This window comes from Sturnira hondurensis, unplaced genomic scaffold (assembly GCF_014824575.4).
Source record: "Sturnira hondurensis isolate 20B ecotype Veracruz unplaced genomic scaffold, ASM1482457v3 Scaffold0006413, whole genome shotgun sequence".
Taxonomy (NCBI): Eukaryota; Metazoa; Chordata; class Mammalia; order Chiroptera; family Phyllostomidae; genus Sturnira; species Sturnira hondurensis.
Window position 1 is genome coordinate 33,516,834 of NW_028079044.1, and position 27,012 is coordinate 33,543,845.

At 45.6% G+C, this 27,012-nt stretch overlaps 1 protein-coding gene across 7 annotated transcripts in view; it reads right to left on the reverse strand.

Moving 5' to 3' along the window:
- The window catches only part of SYBU (syntabulin), a 70,144-nt gene that overhangs the window by 17,137 nt on the left and 25,995 nt on the right, over nucleotides 1-27,012 (reverse strand). For 5 of the 7 annotated variants that reach the window (XM_037048410.1, XM_037048412.1, XM_037048418.1 and 2 more), the window contains one exon: nucleotides 26,490-26,687. In XM_037048410.1, coding sequence (XP_036904305.1) covers nucleotides 26,490-26,687 — 198 coding nt within the window. Of the gene's footprint in view, nucleotides 1-6,678; nucleotides 7,071-14,947; nucleotides 15,106-26,489; nucleotides 26,688-27,012 lie in introns of those variants that run through there. The other 2 variants (XM_037048416.1, XM_037048415.1) reach the window with 2 other exon arrangements.

The window sequence follows — 27,012 nt, forward strand, 5'->3', positions numbered from 1 at the left end:
AAGGCAACCATACACTGATGTTTCTCTCCCTCTCCCCTTTCCCTCTAAAGATAAATAAATAAAATCAAAAGGGAAAAAAAAGAAAAAATTAAAAAAAAAAATAAATTAAATTAAATAAATAAAATCTTGAAAAATACCATCTAGAGCTGTCCCTGGGTTAGAACCCTGCCTTCGGAGAGCCCCAGAGAAAATGCACACAGGTTTACAGCAGCGCTGTCCTGGCCGGGGCCAGTCCCCGAAGCCAAGTAGCTCTGAAGGTCTGAGAAAGGGAGGGCGGGGGGGGCATGGGAGAGGAGGCCCAAGAGGGCGAACAGGGTCAAAGACAGCCCCACCTAGTTCACTCCTTTATCTTGAACTGGCTCAGCCACCTGCCCTGGCAGAGACACAGGTAAGCCACCTGCCGACAAAGAGAACAGATGAATGAAGTGATAGAGAGGCTGTAAAGGGATTGCAAGAAAGGAGGAGGAGGTGGAAATTTCGATGAGGGCAAAAGTTTATGAATTTCCCACAAGGACCCAGGATACGTTCAGTCTTCCTCTGCTTCACCCCGAGGGAAAATTAGGATGGTGCGTTGGCCAATCTGAGTAGAGCACAAAGCAGGAGAATGGGTCCTGTTTGGCTTTGTGAATGATCACCCAACCTCCCAGGGCCTGCTCTCTTCATTAGTTATAAATAAATAGGTGGCCCTGTCAATTTATCAGAGATAGCCAAGAGGAGAAGGCTAGAGCTCAATCAGTTCAACCAGAGACCCATCAGATGCCTCTAATGTTCTCCCGTGCCCCTGTCATGCACTACCCAGCATCAACAGAAGGAGGCGCCAACCTGAAAACTCATGCACCCACAAAGCCAACCTAAAGAAGGCGCTGTAAAGCCCGGCTCTACCTCTCATTAGTTACTGTGCTATTGGCCAAGAGTTTTTAACCTCCCTAAGCCTTAGTTTCCTAATCTATGTATTACGCACGTACATACACATACATATGTGTATGTTTTTTTTTAAGATTTTATTTATTCTTAGAGGGGAAGGGAAGGAGAGAAGGAGAGAAATACTAATGTATGGTTGCCTCTCGTGAGTCCCCAGGGAACTGGCCCGAAACCCAGGCATGTGCCCTGACTGGGAATCGAACCGCGATCGTGTGGTTCACAGGCTCGCGCTCAATCCACTGAGCTACACCAGCCAGGGCTATATAAGTGTAGGTTTTTAAAGGTTAATTTATTATTTATTCAACAAGAAATTATTGAGCGCCTGCCACGTGCTGGACATGCTCATGAACATTAATCTTATAATTAATACTAAGAATGCAATGATTGTTAAACCTTACCCTGCAAAGGATCAGCTGGGAAGTTGAATAACAGTGCAGATTCCCTGGCAACACTCACAGGAATTCTAGTTCAGAAGGTCTGGGGGAACCCAAGAACCTGATTTTTTAACAATCTTTCATAATTGTGAGGAAGAGCGCTCCAAAGGGAAGAGCATCTGTCATCTCTCTCCAGGTCCAGCCAAACACCAGGGCTTTCCTCAGTGGGGAGTGGCAGGTGAGTGAGCACAGGCTAAGGGACACAGACAGCAACAACTAAAAAGAATTAAGTTGCAGGCAAAGCACGCGGGAGGGAAGAGTTTTATTATAGAGTGACCTGTCCGCTCCCAGCTTGGCAGGAATGTCTACCTGGGCCAAATGCATTTTCAGAGGATCAGAAGGGAAATGGGGACACAGAGAAGGCATAGGCTGTTCAAAACTGGGCCGTTCCAGCCACATGCACATGCAAAAACGTTGGTTTGTAAAGTGTACAGGAGACTTAGCAGTGAATCCTCGATTTGAAAGTCCTCCCAATCCTGTTTGAGAGAGGAGGGGCCCCTAGTTTAGAGTTGGGGGTCTTAACCACCATTTGGTAGAAAGAAACCCCTGGTGATCCAACCTGCTCTCCATCTGGGTTATCCTATCACCCCTAACTTGCTGCCTTTGGTGTGGTCGATGTGTCCACGGCTGACGTGCTGAATGGCAGCAGAGGAACCTGCATCACCTCCCACATTGAGTCAGCATCGGGCACGACCCCTTCGGCAGGTTGGCTGGAAGGCAGCCCTGTGCCCTGCTGCCCTTCACTGAGCAAGGTGGGCTGAGCAAGTGCAGCCACCGTGTCTATGAACTTCATGCACGTCAATGATTTTAGGGCTCCGGTAATAACAAACATAAAAACACCGTGAAGAATTTTTCAGACTCACACATTCTTTCCCCTTAATTTCTTGTCAAATATCCAGGACTAAACGGAATTTCTGTCCCTTTAAAAAGCTAGCTGGAGAGCCTACTGCTTCTATTTAAAGAGAAGTGTTTACCCAGTGTTTACCATAATGAGGTGCCTGCCCTCATTTTGTCTGGCAAGAAAACCTAAATCAGGGAAAAGCAGCAGTCTGGGCGCACTGGTGGGTTCAAAGCCGGGGTGAGGGTGTTAACAGCAGGAAGGGGGTGATGGGGGTGGGAGAGGGAAATGGAGACTGAGATTCCACCAACACCTAACAGTCAGGGCAGGGCCGGGACCTGTCTGTGACTTTCGGTAGAGATCATAAGGATGGGTCTCTTGGGGAGTTACCTTGTTTTCCATTTTTCTCAGTGACATGGTGCTGTCTGCAAGCAGCTTGAGACCACAAATGGAACAAGGTACCAACTCGTGAGGAAGAAGACGACACAATTTACAACTCACTGTGGAGACATGCAGTAAGGGCTCTAAAATGTTTTTTAAACTCACTTCCGTCCTTGAGTACAGCTCTTTACATGGACTCTAAGGCCTAATAGCCTCGAGGGCCTCTCCTCATCCCTGTCATTACCAGATGACAGCCTCCAGGACACAGCAGACATATCTGCTGTCCACACACAGCCTTTCCCCCACCCCTGAGGCAGCGCCAGGTGTCATGGTCCATAATCTACACCCAAGGGGTCCACAGCTGCTCACTCCCATGACTTTCTCAGCAGCGCTGACCTTCACCTTCACTCCATTTAACAGTCTGCCTGCAGAGTTCCATCGCTGGACCTTGTCAGCACCCGGCCACGCTCCACTTCTCGTATCTGACATCCTTTCACCACCCACCACAAAAACTGCAATGCTGACATGAGCTTATGTCTGTCTCCCTCATCCTGTTCACCATTTGCTTGCCTTCAGTTTTACAAAGAATGATCTCATCTGTGTGTATTCTTAGGAAGTGCATTTGCTCTCTACTTAAAAAAAATAACAAGTCATTGTGATATGCATAAACTCTTTGGGGGCAATTTTCACTCAAAATAATTGGGAAAATTCTCCGCATAACTGCAGTGCACTCACTTGACTGCTACATGATATTCCATTGGTATGACCTGTCCCACCATTTATTTCTTCATTCTCCTGAGGGTGAGAAAATGAATTGGGTTTACTTCACTTACTCATCTAGCTAGATTTTCCATTCTGATAAACATCTATTTGCATTTCCAGATGTACAGGTCTCCTTAATAATGGAATTACAGGAGTAAGCCTACTTTTACGCAATGTGTTCTGTGAGCAAAAAAAAAGTGCTCTGTGGGTCGTTATAGGCCTTTCCCTCTCACTGTGATGGACAATCGGCGTTAAAGGCAAAACCAGCATCTCTGCGTTAACCTATCTCAATTTTAGGATTCAACATGCCTACGGTGACCTCTGGTCCTAGGGCTGTTCTGACACTGAATCTTTTCCCTAAAAGATCAGGAATTACCTGATATCCTTCAGGTTTGGCTTGAGTCACTCCATGGCCTTTCCCCCTTAGCCTTGGCAATGAGACCAACTGACTCAGAGTTACCAAATTATGCTGGTGGGGGGACCCTGTCCTGGGGTGGGGAGGATAGGAAACAGGGGGCTGCATCCTTGTATGTGCCCATGCTCAATGCAGCTCAGAACTTGGTTCAGTGCCTGGTTCTAAGGCCAAACTCTCACCTCAGTCACAAGTAAGGGAAATGCCTGAGCTTTAAAACAGGCCCCACCGTTTCAGAGAAGAGGACGCAACTGTGTACAAGTCTCTGTGTTAAAGAGAAACTGACCTGCTTCAGAAACGTGAAAGCCGAAGTCGTTATTTCTGGCTTTCGATTTGCATCTAAGCATCCAGGCGTCAGATCTGACGTCTGTTGCTTCAGAACATCCTGTGAACTTAAATAAGTAGGTCTGTGGAGCAGGTCAGGCAATTACAGGGTAGATGTCAAACCATCCGCTGCTCCTAAACTCACCAGGCATCTTCTCCTTCCTCTAAGACAGTCATTCGCTAAGTGTGGCCCCAAAGGAGCAGTGGCTGTCTCACCTGGAACTCCTTCGGTTCTCAGACCCCACCCGGACCTACCGAGTCAGCGACTCAGAGGCTGGGTACGGCTCGGGCATCTGGGTTTCAACAAACCTTCAGGTACCTAACGTTGGAGAACCTCTGCTCTGAGACCCCTCTGACTAAAATCCCTCGCCTAGCAACTTCCAGAATGGCTGCCTCTGAGAAACGGAGCCCCAGGCTTGACTGCAATTTAAAATACAGCTGCCCACCATCACACACATTTGGGGAATCACTGTTACACGTTCCACATTCAAAATCAGTCCATTTCTTCATTTACTTGGCACGACACTGGGGATTACTAACAGTGCCTCCTTTAACTGGCAATCCACATTTAACAGCTGTGGTTAAAAGGCTTTTTGCATTGGAGTGTTCCGAGTTCAAATATTGGGTTTTTCCTTTAATGACAGCATGACTCAGGCCACCGATTCACTTCTTAGCCTCAGTTTCCTCACTCTAAAGAAAGATCAAAAGAGTGCCTGTTGCATGGGATCACTGGAAGGATTAAATGACGTGATGGGGACTGGTGTAAGACTGAAATAAAAACGCACCATCATTACCGGCCTACTTTTCCATGTGTTTGGTATGTGTTGGTAAACACTAGGTTTCTCTAAGATTTCTTGCACGTGGGCACCACAAAATGTCTCAATGCGTGAGTATTTTTTTAAAAATACTGTGACTTAAGGAGTGTTTATCACATGACTAAAACTCTAATTGAAGTGATAAATTTCACTACAGGGCATCTGGCTTCTCTCTGTACTGGTCAGAATGGCTTATTATATTCACACACTTTAAACGTGTTTTGCATGTATTTTCACCGAATCTACACATCAGATGTAGGAGAGAGGTACAATTTTATTCCCATTTTACAGATGAGAGAAGGTGAGAACAGGTCCCTTACTCAAGGGTACGCAGCTCGTGAATAGTGTAGATGGGATTTGAAGGGCCGGCATTTAGGCTTCAGAACTATGACGCCAATGAACGCAACCACCTATGCCTTCAACGTGAACGACACACACCTGCGTGGAACTTCAACAGCTGGGAATTTTTTGGTTTCCCCCTAAGTGTATGCTTTGGCAGAGCTGTTTCTGAAACCCTTGAAAATTCATTTACAGTCTGCAGCAGGGGTCAAACAAGATGGTCACCACTCTGCTCTACTTCCTGGGCGTCACTTATCAGAGAGCGAGTAAGCAGGGAACGCGGACCACACTAGCAAGGAGACACTCTTTTTTCCATATGGACCCCTGGGGCTGAGCCATTTGCCAATCTTCAACAGAGATGAAGCGGCAAGAGATGAGGGGACAGTCACCTACAGAGGAGTTTCCATCAGTCTGTCAGCGGATTTCTCAAAAGAGACCTTACAGGCAAGAAGGGGCTGGAAGGAAGTATTCCAAGTCATGAAATCCAAAGACCTACAGCCAAGATTACTCCATCCAGCAAAGCTCTCATTTAGAATGGAAGGGCAGATAAAGTGCTTCTCAGATAAGGTCAGATTCAAGGAGTTCATCATCACCAAGCCCTTATTATATGAAATGTTAAAGGGACTTATCTAAGAAAAAGAAGATGAAAAATATGAACAGTGAAAGAAACTCACAGTTATCAACAACCACACCTAAAACAAAAGCAAACCAAAAGGACAGCTAGATCGGGAGCAGAACCATAGAAATGGAGATCACATGGAGGGTTAGCAACAGGGGAGTGGGAGGAGGAGTGGGGAGAAGGTGCAGAGAATAAGTAGCATAGACGGTAGGTAGAAAATGGACAGGAGGAGGGCAGGAATACTATGGGAAACACAGAATCTAAAGAACTTGTGACACATGGACATGAACTAAAGTGGGGGGATGGTGGGGGAGGGGTGTGCAGGGTGGAGGGGAATGAAGGGGAGGAATACGACAACTGTAATAGCATAATCAATAAAATATATTTTTTAAAAAGACTGAATTGCCACTCTAAGCAAAAAGTTAACATATTGTGAATACACCTAGGAGTATTGCTCTTCTAAGACATCTAGCAGAAAGGGCTTTTCATGGTGTTGTCTGAGGGCCAGGCAACACTGTCAACTGAACTGTTTGCTGAAACACAGATTCCCCGCACCCGCCCCAGATCTGCTGACTGAAATTTCCTTGAGTCATTCCCATGAGCCACATTTCTTACAAATTGCTCAGGGGATCTTTCACCCGCACTGAAGTTTGAGAACCGGTATAATGAATAGTTCTGGTTTTCAATATTTAACTATAAATCACAGCCACCTGCCCAAATCTGTCTGTTTAGGAACTCCATGATCTGGCTGCTCCTTCCCATCATGAAAGCTCCGCCCCAGGCCATAGTCCTCCCTCCCGCTGAGCACCCCGAGTTATGAAATGGCCACTCACTCTGTCCCAGCTGCTGGTGTGGTTCTGAGCACTCCATCTTCCACTCTGCTCCAGAGCGCAAATCTTATTAGGTGATTCGCCTGTGGACACCTTTAAACAGCAGCCCGTGTCCTTAAGATAAAGCCCAAACGCCACGGCATTGCTTACAAGCCCTTTACAATCTCTCCTGCCTCCTCCTCCGCTGTGCCCCAGCCCACAGAATGATCGCTGCTTCCTGAAGGCGGTGCATTGCTCTGTAGACGCCCAGTTTCCACTCCCGCTGTTCCCTCTACCTGGATTATTGTCCTACCTGTCCTTCAGGTGACAGGTTAGCCTCCACCTTTAATTCCTTCTAGAAGGGAACGAGGTGCCCATCCTACGCACTCTCACTCACCCGCAATTTTACAAGCATTTATTACATTGCACTGCAATGTCCCAGTGCACTGGGAGCCCCTTCAGGGCCATTGTATCCCATGTCTAACGCAGAAGTTACCACACACAAAGTAGGTGCTGTCACCTTAAAAGATTTCAAAGCATTAAAGGCCCCTCCACTCTTGGCATTCAGCAATGGTTCCCAGAAAGGCTGTCTATGGACTCGCCTTCCTCTGTCCCTCCCTTTAGGTTGGGGTGACAGATTGCTGCTGTAGACAATCAGGATAAACATTCCCTCCACTCTCACCTCCATCCCATATGCTCAAGTTTCTTAATATTCATTTTCAGACTAAAACTGAACATGCAAAACCCTGGAAAGATGTCTGTCTCGTTTATCTCTGTATTCCCAAAGCCAAGCACAGCGCCTGGCACTCTGTCGACTCAGAAGGATAATTACTGAATGAGGAAAGACAGGGTACTCAGAGAAATTACAGATATGCTTGTGGAAAGAGCACCACTAATTTTTGAGAAATCACAGAGGAAGGAGGTTGCAGCTTGACAAAAAAGTACCGGTTTTCAAAGAAGAGAAAACGATAAATTCTGAAGATCACAAAGGGCTAACTTGGGTGTTCTGGTCCCGTAAAACTGGAGAAAAGGTCCCTTCATACGGCAAGGAAGCACAGCAAGAGTTCACTGATGGCCAGATAAGAAACACAATTCAGGTCCTTTTCTGACACAGCGAGGCTCGTGGCTGCCACATGCACAGCACGCATGGAATTCAGCGGGCACTCTGTCAAAACACTTCTGAAGAGTCACGTGAACAAGGCTGGCATGTGCCCTCAGAGACAGCACTGCACTTGGTGACAGCACAGTTCAGTCCCCGAAGGATGGCGACTAATGGATTTAATGGATTGCCGGTCAGCCTCGAGGGAAATCTCTGGTAACGTGTCACCTGGCCCTGCTCTTGTCCTGATCCCACTTAACATGCTTTATTAATGACACCAATGAAAACATGGGAGGCGTGGTGTTGGTGGCAGCCGCACGGTACACAAGCCTTGAAGACATCACTAATATGACCAGTGACAGAGTCAGGTACTACTGTTACCAGCTGCTGTGGACTAAAAACCAAATCTGTCGAGAACTCTCCACCTGCTCTTTCCTTTAACCCTTCCTCTCTAAGACACACAGGGCACACACGAGGACCCGAGGCCCTGCGTGGAGATGAGATGTGCGCCGAACCACAGAACTGGCAACCAGCAGAGCTGGCTCGTCTGACTCCATGGCCTCCTTTCTTCTTTGCCCGCTCTGCTTGGTACCTGGACCAGAATTCACAAAGATCGAAGAATTAGAAGCCACGGTGATATTCATGGTACTCAACTGAACCCATTTCAAAGATGTGTTGAACCTTGCATACGCTAAGGCACTGGCTAGGGGAGGGGGGTGGTCATGGACAAGTATAGATAGTTCTGGTGTTCAAGGCTCCTTTAAGGAGATGAGCTGCAAAGACAAACAACCAGAATATGACGCAGGGAACAGAACAGGAAGACATACTCTCGGTGAGGGTGAGGGAAAGACCGCAGGGAATGGGGCCTGGGCTGGGCCCCCCCGAGATGGGTCTTGAGTACCAGGCAGAATATGACCAAGTGCTGGAGGTGCAGAAGGGAGCAGACCTTAGGTGAAAGGGATGCCGCCAACTGAAAAACGAGGGAAAAACAACCGCGAATATGTATAATATAGTGAATCCCCCTGTTTAGTGACCCGATGAAAAAATGCAGCCAAAAAGGTGAGTGGTACACAGAGAGCTGACGAATGTGAACACTATGCTCACACAGCTACAGAGAAACAGGTAACTCTGTGCGAAGGGCATTTACTCTGAAGGCAAGGGGTAGCCACAGCAAGATTTGAACGGGGGGGTTCATAGGAACAGATGCTTTTTTGGAGATGCTGAGGCAGCGGTATCTGGAGGAGGGACTGGAGGCTGGAGGGCAAGGCAGGTGACTAATACAGTTGGGAAGTGGGTTGTACAGTAAGGAGGAAGCCCAGACGAGAGGAGTTCCTTTCCACACAGCTCTTTGGTTCACACAATTGACTGCCCAGGTTCAAAACCACTGAAAACCCCAGGTCACTAGAGAAAGTAAGTTCCACATTCAGAAACACCACATCTTGCCCTGCCTGGTGTAGCTCAGTGGGTTGCACACAGGCTGGGAACCAAAGGGTCCCTGGTTCGATTCACAGTCAGGGCACATGCCTGGGTTGCAGGTCAGGCCCCCAGTTGGGGCCGTGTGAGAGGCAACCACACAGTGATATTTCTCTCCCTCTCTCCCTCCTTTCCTTCTCCTCTAAATAAACAAATAAAATCTTAAAAAACAAGAAACACCACATCTTACATCATGCACTCAACTGCAGTGCTAATGACATAAAAGAATGAGTGACTGAAGATATGTTTTCAGCACAACCCAAAACTGGAAAAGTTACCTGCGTGAAACGAAAGGAAGAAAATGTCTCTCATATTGCCTGAGGGGTATGTGAAAAGTTGAATGATCTAATCAGAATGGATTGAGATACTCCAAGATCAATGCTAGATTTACCACTCTGCCATCCATCTTTAATGCAAATAATTTTTATTTGCAAGGACAAATGTCAATGAAATAAAGCAAGTAAGCTGGGTAAATTCAGGCAATTTCTAGCAACTGTGCGGAGTGCTCGAACAAAAGCAAATGGAGGAATGGAAGGCCTCATGGGGTTTATTTTAATTCAGACATGTGTTCAAGGAACTCACATGAGCATTGGGGGGGAAGGGGAGTAATGAAGTCATGTGAAAATGTTTCCAGGAGAAAGCCTGGCAGCACAACAGAGAATTCTGGATCAGGAGATGGGCTTGCAGGAAAACAGGTGCAAGGCAGGTGGAACAGCTCTCGCCCTCCTGCCCTGGGACACCTGTTCAAGGCTGGGAACCTCGTGCCAGCCCAGCGAGGTGACTTCACCTGGGACACTACACACCCACTGTGGCCTTCCGGAGCTGCGTACATGTTGGGGAGAGACTAGGAGTTCTGCACACCAGCTGGGCTGCCAGCAGTGAGCTCCTGCAGTTCACCTCACACCATTGTGTATCAACTGAAAACTACTTGAATTCTCAAGCTTCTGAACACAATGTTTCTGAACGGCCGTCTAAAAAAGTTCTCCTCTCATTCTTGCGTGCTTTGTAGCATTTCAAAAGAATGGAGCACACCCACGATTAGATTATGCTCTGTACACAAACCATGCTCTGAATTTCCATGGGCTCGCTTAAGGGAGCCCTCCCCAGGATCTCAGCTCAAAGTGACATCTGGCACAGAGCACACGGTCCCAGGCCAGCCCTTTGCTTGTCCAACTACTCTGCCCCACCCCCACATAAGTTAACTTTAAAGTTCAAGTGGACTCAATGTTCTCGGTTCTCTCCACCCTCCCTCCACTGTCCTACAAAAAGCCAAAGAAGAATGGAAAAGCAAAGCAGACCATTAGAAAAATGCGAAGGCCACTCTCTTGAGGACAACTGGGGGGTTTGTGCGGTGGTACAATAGGGAGGAGAGGTAGGAAATGGTAGTTTAAAAATACCCCCAAACAATTAAAGAGTGCGTGACTAATTTCTGGAGCCTACAAAAAAGCGTCCCGAAAAGACAAAAGTAACAAGGCTCAAAATGAACAGACCCGCTGGAGTGGAATTCCAGTCTCCCCATGGCAGGCAGAGTCGCCAAAACACCTCTGGGCCCTGGGGCCCGGCCATCGTCTCACCAATGCGTAGCAGTGGGCACCTGCTAAGCTACAGGCACTGTGCTAATTACGGAAAACACAGAAGGCAGAGAAAACACAGCTCCTTGTTTCAATTTTGCACAGCATTCCAGCATATTTTTAGCAACGCATTCCTAAGGTTGTAAAATTACGTTGGAGTGCAAAGAAATGATACAACCCACATTTTGATACAGTGGTTACCTCTTGGGGGAGACAGAGAATAGGATCTGGAGGAGCCCACAGGCAGTTTCGGCAGTGCAGGTAGAGGTGGTGATTCTTAAAGCGGAGTGGGGATCACAGTGTCTGCTGTGTCATACCGCATAGTTTACACGTGTACCATAGAGTCTTTCTCTGCATCTCACTAGATATATGACATGTAAAAAGAAATAAGGGAACTATCAAAAATGAATTCAAAACAAAGGATAATAAAATGAGAGAGAAGGAGGGAAGAGAATAAACACACGCTCCACGTCCTAGAGACATTCTAGCAGAGAAAAGTCATCTAGAAGATAGTTGTTAAATATAACTCGGTAACCATAACAAAGAATTTTTAAAAAACCTCTAAGTGCATGGTATGTAAATTAAAAGCAGTGACATGCAAAGTTCAGATCCCCGAGTGCCTGTTAACTCGAAAACCTGGTTTTGCCCATTTTAAGTGTTAACACAGCGTCACTTCCTCTGGACCGCTTCCCAGACCCCCAAAGTCTGGGTCCCCCGGTCCTCCTCTGGGCACTCATGGCACCCTGCACTCCCCCCAACACATGTCACCCAGGCACAGGGAGCCCCCGTTGTTCTGCTGTGTTCCAGTGCATGGCTCATTGCCAGGCACACGATAAGTCTTGGTTGAGAAAAACAAATGAGTAGCAGTACTGGGTTCCGTTGTGTTCAGCGATGGCTGAGACTAGAGAGACAAGGAAGGGTGGAAATGCTAAATTGAGGAATCCCATCCAAAACTCAGAAATGCCCCAGCTGAGCACGGACGATCCCCCTGGCTGCCCTGGTGAGCTGGGCTTGGCCGGGTACCAGCAGGCGGCACCGCCCGCAGACCCTGCACTGCATGCACTAGCGCTTCTCTGCCTGTGGTGTAGACCCTCCACTTGTTCTACCCACCAGGAGGGGAAAAGCATTGGATGTCAGGCAGTCACCCTGTATCAGGTTCAGGCGTAGCCTTTCAAGAACAGTCAGGCCCGCCAGTAGTCCCGGCAGAAATCAGATCCTCCTGGCAGAAGCTCGCAGAGCCTGCCTATCTCAGCCACAGGGGTGAGGACAAGAAGCCAAAGACTCAGGAAGATCCAGTTTCTCTGAATAATGTCACTGCCACACAAGACGAGGGGCATGCTTCCCCCCGGAGCTGCCACAAATGCCCTCTGATGAAAAAGAACTTAACAAACAGAACTGTAACCCAGAGTTCAGAAGAATCTGGCCCACAACTCATGACAGCCGCACCCAGTGCCTAATACGCATGACAAGCTGTGCGCCGTCAGACCGTGTACCTGTATGACAACATCAGTGGACAGAAAGTGGGACATTATTTTGGTCACAGACCAGCTGAGTATAGATAAAAGGTCACCATGGCAGCGGGGATGTTGCTAAGCACTTCGTTTTTGCCTCAGAGGAGGCTTATTTTATTCTGGGTTGTTTAGCTGAGTGACGGAGCATCTGAAGTCATGTTTAGCAAACTAGATGTAGCATTTATGGACATACACTGCTCGCATGTTCCCCGCCTCCAGAGGGCACGTTTTCAATCACATCCTACCCATGTCCTCCCCGGTTTCCTTCCTCTCAAATGAGTTGGTCCAGCCCTTGCCGCACACGCCTCGGTCTTCCCAGGGCCGACAGATGGAAGGAAGAGAATGTGGCAGAGAGAAGACATGGAAAACGAAAATGATATTGAAATAAAAATAAAGCTGCAAAATATAATCTGGGTCAACTCTTCACACATTTGAAAGCCAGCTCCAGCAGGCTCTGCGCATGAGACATGGGGGTTTATACTTTTTTTTTGGCTCAGATGTCACAAGGAATTAGTGCAGAAGGAAACATCCCAGCGTGGGGCCTATTTTTGTACAGATTAATTAATCATGTCCCATCTCTTCCTCTCCCATCATTCCCTAAACTTTCGACTTAATGAAACTGCTCTCGTTCCAAAATATGTCATTACTGTCCTCTGAACGGAAATCCTTTCAGGAAAGGAAGTGAGCTGAAAATCTGAACCTAGATGTTTAATTGTCACATTTTAAATTTGTCATAAATATTAACCGACGCCTGCTCGGTGGCCCGGCCCCTTTTATCTCGCATGTCCCTTGTGCTGGCCCACATCACTGCTGTGTTATTGGAAGCAAAACTAACTGGCAAGCATCTCATTACCTAAGTGTACAGTGGTTCAGCAAAACCATACAGCCACGCATTTGCAAAGAGAAAACTAATTGTGTACCTCACATTTCATTAGCTCCATTTTTCAGGAGCATGAAATGCCATCGTTCCCATCAGAATGCCACGCACAGAGTTAGGCTCCTAGTAGGTAGGTACTAGGAAATTTGATAGGCCGTGTGGGGTCAAACCAAGAAACTACCCACGCTGTCAGTGACCGCCTCTCTGGACTACAGGGCACTGCGAAAATGACGCTGATACGATACGTGCGGCAGGGGTAACACAGTGGCAACTTGTACGCACTGAAGGCCATGTGCCATTGATTAAGCCATTGAATTTTCAAAGGAGCCTTATGTCGTAGGTTCTATTATTATTCCACTCGACAGACGAGGAAACGGCTTCGGAGAGAAGCTCAGATATTTTAAGGCTGATAAGATCTGCACTTTGCTGCTTTTCACAGACAGACACACTGAGAAAGGGGACGGGGCCTGGCACTACAAGTAAGGTAAAAAACTTCGGGGTGTCATTGCCCTGTTTCCAGTCTGCAAAGCCATGATCTCTACGGAACGGACTGGGTACCCTTGTTCATCTCGTGGGTGGAAATTATATCTATAAAATATAAAGGCAAGGCAATGACCTAAAACTTGACCCCCATGACACAGCCAGAGCCAGAGCCCTTGCCAGTGCGCTCCCATTCCCCAAGGGCGGTGCCTTTCCACCACCGTGGGCAATGAACATTGACTCATGACTAACAGCTGGAAAGGACGGCATTGCGCTGCTTGTCCTGTGCCTGAATGGTCATGAGTACAGAAGATAAATTCACAACCTAGCATAACACTCTTACTCCTTAATATGATCAAAATCATCGTTTCTACCAATCCAGGACACGGCCTGCTTTTGTTTACAGCTGCTAGATGCCAGGTCTCTGCTGTGGACCACCTAAAAATCTAAATTTCTCACAGTTTTCAAGTTATTGAACTGGAGTTGAGGTTACGATTAGTTGTCACCCCACCGGCGTTCATCATTTGCCCAGCAGATGAACAACATCCCTTTAAGATGACTCATGTGTTTTACAACACTGCAAACCCAACCCTTATGTTCTTGGACTGTGCAGTAGAGAGGAAGTGTCAGATCAAATCAGTTAATAAAAGGAAAACTCTCCCACATCCCACTTCCATGGACATGGCAGAGTTTCAGAATTTCTAGTGGATGCCACATGAGAAAAGGAAATTAAAACTTGCCGGAAAGATGTGCTCTGAATAATTTCCACACGCAGTGTGTGCAGCTCATTTTTGGCGGGCGGCGGACATGATCACGTGAACAGGCTCTCTCCTGATAATAAATACATCGCGTCTCAGCCTACCCAGAGGCCCACTGCAGACGACGGGCAGCGCCAATTAGCATTAATTGGGGCTGTGCGCATCTATTCCCACAGCACACACTGGCTAAGGCCAGGCTTTGCATTTGCAAATGCAGCATGCACTTCTCAGGGTTAGAAGAGCATTCTAAAATATAAGCATCCGTGGTCATTCTTTTTCTGGTTTGGCTTCAAATTGCACAGGCTCCCCTATGACCAGGGTTATGGAAAACTGTATGTGTGTGTCTTTTTAAGAGTTTAGTTAGTGACTCTGCATTCAGGCTGTCTGAAACGCAGAGTTGCAAATTTGGTTTTTAGGCTACAGTTTTAGCTTACCACAGCTAACTTTGCACACACATGCACACAAAGAGCATACCCTCTGTGATCCGACACAATCATTTACTTACTGTGACTAATGCTACTTACTTAGAAGGTAAGCTCCGAAGACTTTCATGGCAAACACTGCCTCTGCAAACAGCCTCCCACCACAGGCTGGGGAATGTCTTGTGCAGAAATACAGTGTGTGCAGCTCATCCCTCCGTGGAGTAAGTCTCAGAGTGGGGTATCCATGGAGACCGAGCCTCCTACATGTGCAGGGCAAGGAAGTTACTCTGCTGGGCACCATAGCAACAGGAGGCAGAGGGAAGGCCAGCCAATCAGGGGAGAGCACAGGAGCTTCTCCCTGGTGACTGCAGCATTTCAAATGGAACCAGCGCCCTCATGAATGGACACAAAGCATTAAAAAAAAACACCAGATTGTCAAATGGAAGTAAATGCCTACACAACAGTCAAGGCTAATCCTTTGACAACGTTGGAATAAAAACACTTAGACTCTTTCCACCATGATTATATCCCAATGGGCACAGAAGAAATTATATCAGAACCCCACACATTCCTAAATCTAATGGCAAGCCTGTAAGGCTTTGAGGTGAAGGCTTGGTGTACTCCTTGAATTCCAGCTATTTAGACATGCAGGGCACTCCACAGTGCTGCCGGGAGGGAGAGACAGGAGAGCTCTGTCGTGCAGAGGAGAGAAAACAGAACCGGGGGCTCTCTGGGACAACTGCCGGCATATTCCTTCCAAACAGGTTTGCTTAGAGTAAACACATTTATTAAGCTTCCCCCAAAGGCCTCCGTTATATCAGCACAATTCTTACTAAGGAGGCAGGCGTGACAAAATGGGACCCACACAGGCAAGGGAGCAAGTGGACATTCAAGTGCCTTAACGCTGTGCTGTTCGGAAACTTGCCCCAGCTCTCCTTTTATAACAGTGATGACAATGATCACTTACTGGGCACGTACTGTGCCCCAGGCAAATACCGTCTTGACAAATCCAGCTTCCTCCCAGACACTGACACTGATTTTTTGGAAAAATACAGGATGGGCATGTTTACTTCTTAGTGCTGTGCAGAATTTATGTGATGAATAGAGTCTGCTACACGGCGAACATACTTTATGATTCTCACAGCAACCCCAAAAGGCTAAGTATTCATTATTCCTCCATATTATAAAGAAAAAAAAACATCTCCTATGTTACAAAGGACACACTTCCACTCATCAACTCCCCTCCCCCCACTGCTCTGCCATGGACCTCAGCACAGTACTCAATGTCTAAATACCAGGTGAGGAGGCTCTTCCCACAATTACATCTCAGGAAAGAAATCCCTTTACCTTGATGTCTTTCCAAAGTCTCTTATTGTAGAGCTCTCTTTGTAATTACCTTCTCTGAACAGAGTCTCCATTTCAAAAAGACACATCAGTCTGAACTGACCCCAATCAGTGCTCAGTGGGTCTGCCTTCAGAGGCCACCTGCTAGGACTATTTCACAGGGAGGGGGGCAGGAAAGTGACAAGCAGATTCTTAATTATTCCCGTGGTTTGACTCCTCCAGGCCTTTAAAGAGCACTCAAACAGCAATTCAGTCCAGGGACAGGTTGCAGAGACCGCAAAAACCCGCATCTCCTGCTAACTGAACTCAGGAACTGAGTAGCTCTGGAGAGTGAAGGACACTCAGACGGATCTCCAGGAATACAGGAACACCGGCTGTCCCCACCCTGTGCGTGGATGTTGTGACAACCTGCTACGTGTCCTCCAATGTCCATCTCCATGGTCTCCCTCCTCCATAATAATAGGTGACGAAAATGTCCTGGGATATGATTGGAAATGACATACACCACATTTGTGTCCTGGGTGAAGGGTCCTTTTCCCCTTCCTTCTGCCTGGTAGGTGACATTCAGCAACGTGGCTGCCTGCCAGCTGGATCATCCAGGTGCCTACGTGCTGTTTTTGTAGGAAACAGGCACACTTCTATTGAGTTTTAACACCCGTGTTTGGGTGGGTCTCTTTTTACAGTAACTTAACTTGTACCCTCACAGTACTTGTCTCGAAAATGTGCCCCAGGCACGGACTCAGCACTGCTTTCTATCAAACAGACTGGTTGGAAGTCAAGATGGTCTGCTCTAGCAAAGACAGATAAGTTCAAAAGTAGCAAGCAGTAGCTCCAGACATGAGAAAGACAGAATTAAATGTTTAATAGTAAGTATGGTTAACAAAGTCAATGTTTCTAAGTTAATAATTAGAGTGTACCTATGTTTAACTAAAATAACCAATAAAAACCCACCCGACACCGACTATTTCATTCATCTCTCTAAAGGCTTACTTGAGTTAGCAAATAAATTAAAACGTTTTAAAGCTCACTAGGAAAATGGGACACTTTATATTCTGTCATATACATTGTATCCTTACACAGGGATGGGCAAAAGTAGGTTTACAGTTGTGAGCCCACGCAACACTGAGTTTATTCTTGTCTTATTTATTAATCTTTGTTTTATTTTCCATATGCACCACTGTAAACCTCCTTTTGCCCACCCTGTACTTTCTGTTTTCACTGCTTCCTTCCTAAGCCACCTAAACTTCGTGTACTTCTTCCAGTCCCATCCGCTGATAAGCCAAGCTCCCGAGTGGCCAGAAGGATCCCAAACATAAAACTTAAATTACGTCTGTATTCTCAAACCCCTCCGGTGGTGTCTCACCACTAACGACGCAGACCTGACCAGCTACCACTTTCTACTCCACCCTCACCCCAACCTCCCCTAAGGGTGAAGGAATTTCCTTAAGTTCTTAGCTCAAAAGTCATGTCCTAGACCCTCCCTTGCCCCTTCCCAGTCACTGTCTACTAGCCTTGCCTTGCTTCACTCATCCCTCTCTGGACTAACCCTGTCTGTCCGCCTGTGTGTCAGCCGTCTCCCCGTGTTAAAGGCACGCTCCATGAGAACAGCCATCTCATCTGGATTTTCACTCCTCCATCCTCAACGCTCGGAATGGCAATGTCAGCACCCAGTCAGCGCTGAACACATGTAGGTTGCACGAATGGGTGCAAGCTAGTCAGCAGACAGTGGGGAATCCAACCTGGGTTTAGCAGAAAACTTATGCATGGGGAAGAGGCTTATCCTTCCTTTAGAAGTATAAAGTCTTCCTTTAAACCCTGACATAGTGATCACCTTCCTGCAAGGAGACAAACATTCCAGACTCTGCATCTGAGAATGTAAACCCGCTGATGCCAGGGTCCTGAGGTGTGACCTCACTCAACCACGACCTGCATTCACATAGCTTGTCACTGCTACAGGTTAGGTGGTGGAAGACCCATTGAACTATCTAAATGAATGCACTATGTTGTTCAACACACAACTTTTTCTCTATACACCCAAATGCCACACAATGAATTATAGTGACAAAGAAGAGAGCGAGATCAGGGTGTTTACTCCTCTGGCTCCTTACCTGTCGGGGAAAGGGCACAGTTTCTTCACACACAGCCTGGGAGTTCCCTCCATCTGGGATCTGAGTAACTCAGCCCTTCTGGTGCCCTGAATGATGTGGAATGGCTCCAAGCTGTTGCCAGCGCCAACTATTTCACCATACCATGTGGTATCTCCTTAACTATGGCTCTGCCTTTACATGCAGACAGTCTCTTCAATAAGCTCTCCTCCTCAATTAGGAAAAAAGATCACATAGCTGCATGACTTATAGCTCTTGGGTTATGGGTTTGTGTATAAAAGAGGTTTCCAAGTGTATTTCTTGCACACCGGCAGCTGATAAACACGTCGGACAATGGTGTGTGGTCCACGGGAGCATCTGCTGTGTGACAGGCCTACAGGGCTTCGTTCTCAACACGTTATAGCATGTAGTGAGCACTCGGCAAGCGCCCAAGTCGGTGGCTAGAACACTGTACGTGCAATAAAACCTAGTGAGCCTAGGACTTGGGTGGCAGTCACCTTCGGGGAGAAGAGGATTACAATTCACTGATTCTCAGGGGAAAACATTAACGGGCCACTTTGGCAACATTACGTTGCCTGGAGACATCATCGAAACACAGATGGGAGAAAGGCAGGAGCATAAATAAGTAACCCGGCCCTAAAGATAAACACTAAGTCCACACTTTGCAGTTCAGCTTGATTTCACCTGTCTGGCTGTTCTCTGCTGGGGAGGAGTGATGGACCCTGTAACTATCCACTACGTAGCATTCTCTGCTCCGTCCTGGGTGAGGTTTCCTTCTCTTGGTGTGAAAGAAAGTTCCAGAGAGCCATCTCAGTATCAAGGCAAGAGCTCTTGTTTAGCTTGACTAATGCCCAATGATCTTTTGTTTGCGAAAGCATTTGTGATGTAAACATAAATGTATTTTTGTGGCAGCACACAAACATTTTGACACGTAGAGCAAAGACGAGCTCCCAGTTAAGTGGGCACCACCGAAGACCTTAACATTCCTTCCCTGTTCACATCCCCCCAGCTCATTTCACTGATCTGCATCGAAACGGCCTTAGCGTTCAGCTCTATGTATTTCGTTGAGGTTCCACCAGGGTTCATTGATTTGGTTACCGGCAATAGCCAGCATAATCTATGTATGGACTGTATCCAATAATTTATAAAAATTAATAAGAATTGTTAGGGCTATACAAACATTAAAGAAAAATAATTTCTGTCCTGTGTTGACAGATCTTCAATGATATTCATTCTCTTCAGATCAATCCTTCGAAGACAGACTGGACATCAGTGCAAGGGCAGGAGTTAGGAGCAAGCCTGCTTACTCTGCTTAAAATCCACTTACCAGCTGTGTGACCTTGGATGAGTTACTTAACCTCTCTGTGTCCCTGTTTCCCCACCTATAAAACAGGAGGTAATGATATCCCTTTTTGGTACTGAGTGAAGTGCTTGGAATTTTGCTTGGGACAGTCAATACTCGATAAATATTAGCTAAAAAAATTAAATCCAATTTCAGAGTGGTACCGCACAGCTACATGTAATATGTCCTTCCACATATTTTCAGAAGGATTTCAGCCTCCAAAACAGGGCACGGCCTTTACTTAAGGCTGGGCCTAGACGCTGCAACACCTCTGAGCGCAACTACAAGCTACGAGAAAAATAATGCCTTGCCAAGAATGCAGAAAGCTTCCACCGAACCAGAATCTTCTCTGTGTGCACGAGAAGGCTAGTTTATCGACTCTAGGAAAACATTTCCCTAACGCTCAAGACGTTTCTCTGCCCCCACTGCACACATCCTTTTCGGCCACCTTCACCACCGTAATGACTCTGCTTCTAGAACATTAATGACGGCACTGGGAGCTACAAAGCATGTAAACACGTAAATGCATTTTAGTGGTGTTTTGTCTGCTCTTTCACATTTTCCCGTCTCCTTCCTCATTGTTGGCCCATCAGCTCTCCATGTGTCCTCTGCCCAGTGTCCTCTCGCAAACATTCCTCCTGATCTATGTGAACTGGAATAACATGGCATGTCTGAATGTTGTGTCAAATAAACCTAAGTTTGGTGTAAGAGAGTCTTAAGGGTTTTCTCATAAATACAGTGCACCAAACTTGTGACCCATCTATTGTTAAAGCTACAAATGACCATTATTATCATTTACTGAGGAATTACTTGCATCAGTTCTCATGCTGGGCACTTTAAATTCATTATTCTATTTAATCTTCACAACTGCCCATTTTACAGATGCTAACCACAAAGTTTCAAGACAAAAACAAGTAGCTGAAGAGCACACAGTTACAAAGTGCTGGTGTGAAGATCTGAACCTAGTGTGCAGGACTTGAGTATCTAGTAATTAGAAAGTGTCCTCTGTCCCAGACTTTTTTCCCCAAGATAGGACAAGTTAGGTAACCTGGGGAGAAGCTGTGTCAGCTCCAAGCTTTCACCCTCCTGCAGGTAGCAAAGTTGTTCTAAGAATGGCCTCCACCAGCTAAGCTGTCTAGCTCTCTTGTTTCACAGAACTTTGAAGGGAAAGCGATGCTTGTGATAAGCACAGGAACATCTGTGGCTACCTGGCTGTGTGGGAAAGAACCTCTCTCTATCAGGGAACCCCTGTTGATTAGTCGCTAACCTAGTTGGTGCCTTCTGGGTTTTCTAGCAAATGCCTCTGAATGTGAGAAACAGTTTGTTTGTTTTTTTTTTTTTAAAGGAACCGAGCCTCTGTTATTGTTGTGAGGTTATTATAGTTCATCTGGCCAGGCCTCCGATTTCAGTAGCCTGGACGGTATCTGATGACAAAAGAATACTAACTTAGTTTGAACGCTGACAAAAATATCACTGACAGCTTTCAAATACAGACTCCAACATTTCAGCCTCTGAACGTGGATTTCTTTTAATCTGAAGTGTCCCCAGCTATTTGCTCTTTACCTATCTCCTTAATCACGGGCAGTGTTGTTGTTTTTTCCTCTCACATTTTCTAATTACTTGCTTAAACTGTGTAATTGCTTCCTCTGCTCTGGAGAAAGGATTTAGTGCTTCTCTTTGTAAGACAATGACACTGAGCCTTTTCATTCTCTGGGGTGAGCTACAGTACTCCGCAAGAAGTAAATCAAGACGCACGGGAGGCCCAGGAATGTCATTTGAGGTGCTAGCAGTAATCCAAAGCAGGCCTTTCCTTTCTGAGTAAAACAACCCTCTCAGGAAAACTGACTGCAAACTAAACATAGGAGGAGCACCTGGGAGAAGAAATGTTTCCAGTACAGAGTCTTCCAAACGCTCCCAGTTGGACTACCTTCATTCCTTTCCTTTTCATCCCTACTGTGCCAGATTTCTCACACGGTATTTTCCTTCAATTATAAGCTCCTTAAGAGAAGGGTGACAGTGAAGGTACCTTGACTAAATCTTCCCGATGCTCCTCCCCACAGGAAACATGACTCTTTGCACAAAGTGGACGCTCCATTTCTCAGTCCAGTATTTACTGGACGCCTAACTACTGTATGGCAGACGGCATATGAAGCTCTGGAGATTCAACTTGAATGTCTGCTAAAGTGACTTGTAAATAAAAGGAAAGCCTAGAGTCATCATCCAACTGGACTGTAGGGAGGCTTGCTTTCATTCTTTGGTGGCAATTTTTAATTAAACATGCACAGGCATTGACAGCAGCCAAGTGACAGAAGGCTCACTGTCACTGCCTCTAAGAAGTTCCAGGAGGAGTCCTGCCTGGAGGAAGGTGGGTGTTCCGCTGCAGGTGCCACTGTGCCCTGCTGGAAGGGGGCAGGCTTGCAAAGCCCGCCTTCCTAAGCCCTTCCCGGCAGCCCGTGACATATATCTCCCTTTTCCTTCTGCATCAGATAGAGTTGACATGATGAGCTCTTTCTCTTAATGACCAAAGGGGCGTTTCAATAACTCCTTTCTGAGGTGAACCGCAGTTTTCTAGAATCTGGAACAGCAAACCTAAAATTAAATGGGCTCATGTTACTTAACATTCAAGGGCCCCTGAGCATGTCTCAGAGACACTAATTGCTTGCTATTTTCATAAAGTGGTGTTGGTTCTAATGAGATGATTTATTTTTTAAAAAAGTAGAGTGTGCATACCAAGATCAGTTTGGGCTGGGGAGAGATGGCCACTTGGGGCCATGGAGGAGATGGAACATTTTAACCTGACAGCGGTGTCCTCTTGTGGTTAACAGACTATGTCGCTGCATTTGACGAATTTTGGAGTCATCCAAGGGCCACATTTCCAGGATTTCCTCTCTTCATATTTATATGGCTGACAGGTTTATTCTGCTGAAAGTTCAGAGAACTATAGGTCATCGTGCATACTTTTCTAAATATAAAGAGCTTATTATACAGAATTGGATCCCATTCAAATATCTGAGCAACATTTTCAGTGATGACATTAGGAATTTTAGGCAACTAAAACACAAAACAAAAAAACAACAAAACTTTAGGGATCCCTTTGATCCTGGTTAAATGCAAACAAATAGAAAGATCATAAGGTCCTACCTGTGTACCTAATATGTACACCCATCAGCAATGAAGTTAGAAGCAGTTGACAAAAGTGGTGTGTCAGGGTCTGTCCCTGGGTTAGGGTCACTAGGATCTATAAATGCTGATAGAGAAGATCCATGAAATCCCAGAAATCAAACACAATATTTTGTATAGGAGTGTTCTTCTGGAATGTGGGTCCATGGCCTTCATAATTCTCAAAAGATCCAAGATTCAGAACAGCATTAAAAACAACTGTTTTTCCTTCCTTCCTTCCTTCCTTCCTTCCTTCCTTCCTTCCTTCCTTCCTTCCCTCCCTCCCTCCCACCCTTCCTTCCTCTCTTTTCCCTTACTCCCTTCCTTTTTCCCTTTTTGTCTGAGTTTTCTTCGTGAACATCTAAGGCATTAAACATTCTCAGAAAGACAAGTGGCTAGTCATTAGCAGAATCAGGGGCTTGCTAGGTGTGACTTTTGTGTATACCTGCAGGGTTTTAAGTCTTATATCAACATGATTATTCTTTATTATGCTTATTAGGACAAGGAAGATCAATGATAATCTTAACTCCCATTTAAACCGAGTTTGTTCTCTGTACCACACTTGTCTCCTATTCCACCATTTACTTGTATTGTCACCACTATAAGAGGATTGTAGAAGGAGTGGTGGATATTTTGGTGGATAATATGGGGTGCAAAACAAAAATGAAATAATTTCTGGTTGCACTCAAATCCTACATTATTTTCACAAATGAATCTACTTTTTCTTAGCAATCCATGAAGCTGACATTTTTTTCCAGCACATTTTATCTTCTCAATCCCAGAGTCCACCTCTACTGTTGAGGTCAACAAGTGTTGACCTAGCACCCCAACAGTCACTGACCCTGGGCACCAGGAGATTATTCACAGAGCTCCTGCCCTTCAACTTACATCCCATGTGTCAGAGAAGCAGACTCTGTTGGTGATCACTCCCAGGTAAAAGGAAAATTGAGAACATTTCTCCAAAGAAGATATACAAATGGCCAAGGAGCACATAAAGACACTCATCATCATTAGCCACCAGAGAAATGTAAATTAAAAAGCACAATGAAGTCCCACTTCATACTCACTAGGATGGTTATAATTAAAGAGATAGGCAATAACAGCTGCTAACAAGGAAGGAAGTAGAGAAACCGTCATACATTGTAAAATGGTATAGCCATTTCGGTATACAGTTTGGCATTTCCTCAAAAAATTAAACATAAAGTTACTCTATGACTCAACAATTTTATTCCTAGATACAGAAGCAAGAGAACTGAATGCATATTCACACAAGGACATGAGCATGAATGTTCAAAGGACATTATTCATAATAGCCAAGAAGGAGAAATAACCCAAATGTCTCTCAGCTGTGAACGGAGAAAGAAAATGTGACACATCTCAACACCTAGGGGATGTGTTAATAGCAGGGAAGCTGGAGGTAGCTTTGGTGAGAGGGTACCTAGGAACTCTGTATTCCCCGCCCAATTTTTCTATGAAACGAAATTTGCTAAAAAAGTTTGTTTAAACATGTGGTATATCAATACAATAGAATATTACTGAGCCATAAAAAGGACAAAAATGCTACAATGATGAACCTCGAAAGCAAGAGGCCAAACTCAGAAGGCCGCATTTTGTACGATCCCATCTGCACGAGGTGTCCAGAACAGGCAGGTCCACAGAGACAGAGAAGACTAGGTCAGTGGTTGCCAGGACCTCGGGGAAAGGGAGCGTGCGAAGTGACTGCTGATGGGCATGGCGCTTTTTCGGGAGTCATGAAAATGTTGTAGAACTAGTGATGATGATTGCACAGTCTTTTGAATACACTAAAAACCAGTGAATTGTCCACTTTGAAGGTGTGAATTTCATGGTGTGTGAATTATATCTCATTATCTCAAAAGGATAATCGAGATGGGGGAGGGAGGCAGTTCTTGTTTTGGGGTACCGAGGGGAAAGTTTTGCCACCCGAAATATGCCCATTGGGGAAACATTTTTAAGCTGGGTATTTTTAAGAACAGGAGAGGCAAGAAAGGCATTTACCTCCTCCTCACCTACGTAGGGGAACTCGGATAGAACAATCTGCTTACAGGAGGGGAGCTATCCACTCTAGTATAATACAATCTAAGTGTGGTGGACCTGAGAAACATGCAAAGGCTGTTTGTTAGACTCCGTTCTGTGTCCCGTGGTTTCCGAGTGGCTTCGCAAGAGTTTGTTTACCAAGTATTTGCTGGTTCTCATCCTGTGAGTTGCCTGCTTTCCCTCTGAAGTCCCAGATTCCTGCCTCCCTCTCCTTTGTCCACAAGGGCATATAAGCCTCACCTTCCCGGTTTGTCCAGGGCTCTCCTGTCCTTAGGGAACCCCCACACGTACATATGTGGTCAAGATGGTAATTTTCTCCTCTTAATCTGTCTCATAGCTATTTGATTATTAGACCAGCCAGAAGAAAAATTATTTTCCTCCTGCACAGTACAGAAGGTAATGGTTTTATTTGTCTATAACGGCATGACATTCTTTACCTCATTGCCTCCATCCTGTGTATTGAGGGTACCCAACACCCTTTTTATAAGATCAGTCTTTCTCTTTCATGTGCTGTCTTCCCTACTGTGTATCATTCCCTTTCTTTTTTATATGATTCCGAGAAATGAACTATTAACAAATTCACCATGACTAACATTTATCTGGAGCCTAGGAAAGAAGGGTTCTTTTTCACACAGTTTAAGGTGTGCTCTGAGGCTAAACAATGTTCTATTTGGTTGTCCAACGTGCAAGATGAAGAATTATCCATTAAGGCATGCTGTGGACATCAATTATTCAGGAGGAACAAAAGCAGACAGAGATGGAAGAGGACACAGGACCTTCCAGTGGAAAAGGACCCCCTACCAAGCCGTGGCTCCCCTGAAATAAAGCTGTCTGTAGCTCCTTGCACAATAATGTCACCACCAAACAAAAATAGAAGACAAATGAGGACTCATGCAAGCTGCTAATCTGTCTTTTGGGGTTCATAAATATGTATAGTATAATGGGATGTTAAAGAAAATATGCAATATTGAGGTTTCTCACCATGCCAAAGCTCATGTCCTTTTACTTTAAAGTTCGAACTTCAGTTTTACTAAAACTATATTTGCTCACTTACGGCATACATTGCTGAGATACAAAATATTTACTTATATATTGCAAATTCTGAGAATCGACCCTTTCTAATGTTCATGGCATCCCATCCAATTCAATAGCGATCACCATTTCATCTCACAGCTTTTAATATTTTGTAATTCTTCAATATCTCTATACATATAACATCATATTCAAATTTCATTCTTTAAACAAATAAACTAACTAGGCTAGCAAGTATGCCCAGCCCTAAAGATCTGCATCAAGATAACCTGCTCTTTTCATAATTTGCGGGCACTTCAGATGGTACCAAGTACCTTGTTAATATAATTTATGCTGGCATTAACTACAGAGTTTAAAAGCCAGATCCTCCAGTTCACATTTTTTCCACTTGGCTCTGTCTTTATCATACGTGCATGTCGCTGTTCTTAATTTTTAACAACAGTAAATATTTCACTCCTGGCCCCCACCTCCTTTTAAAAAACAGGGGTTTCTGGGTGCCAGGTCCAGCATTAGTGCTCCCCATCTTGATGTATAGGTGTCTCACTTCAAATGTGAAGTCCCTCCGGTCACACCCTGCCACTAACAACACGAATATGAGTGCATTTACCTGGCTTTACCAGGCCTGACTTGGCTTCCTTCTTGTATCGCGCAGACTGGAGGCTTCCGTCACCAACCATCCTAATTGTGCATTTCTTCCTGGTGAAGTCTTCGTCACTCCCCGGGGGGAAGCCCACAGGACTGTTCCCGGTGTCCGAGGGCGTCTTCACAGGAGACACTGACTGGCTGCTAGGACAGCCTGTGTCATCTGCAAGACAAGAACCAATACATGTTTAGCGAGGAGGGGGAAATCCATGATGGCCAGAAGCGCGCAGTGTCACACACGCGTGAGTTCACGCACACGCACTCCGCTTATCAGCCCCCAGATTAACACCTGTGAATAACTCTCCTTTTATTTTCCAAATTTTGGCCAATCATTTAAACAGAGAACACAGCAACTACCCAAACAAAACATATTTTAAGGCAACACTTAAAATAAAAGTTTTTGGATCATAAATATTTCTGTAACATTCATGTTGTCAAAAGCTAAAGATTTGTCTAGTTTTACACATTAGGTAGTTGCATTTTGGGTC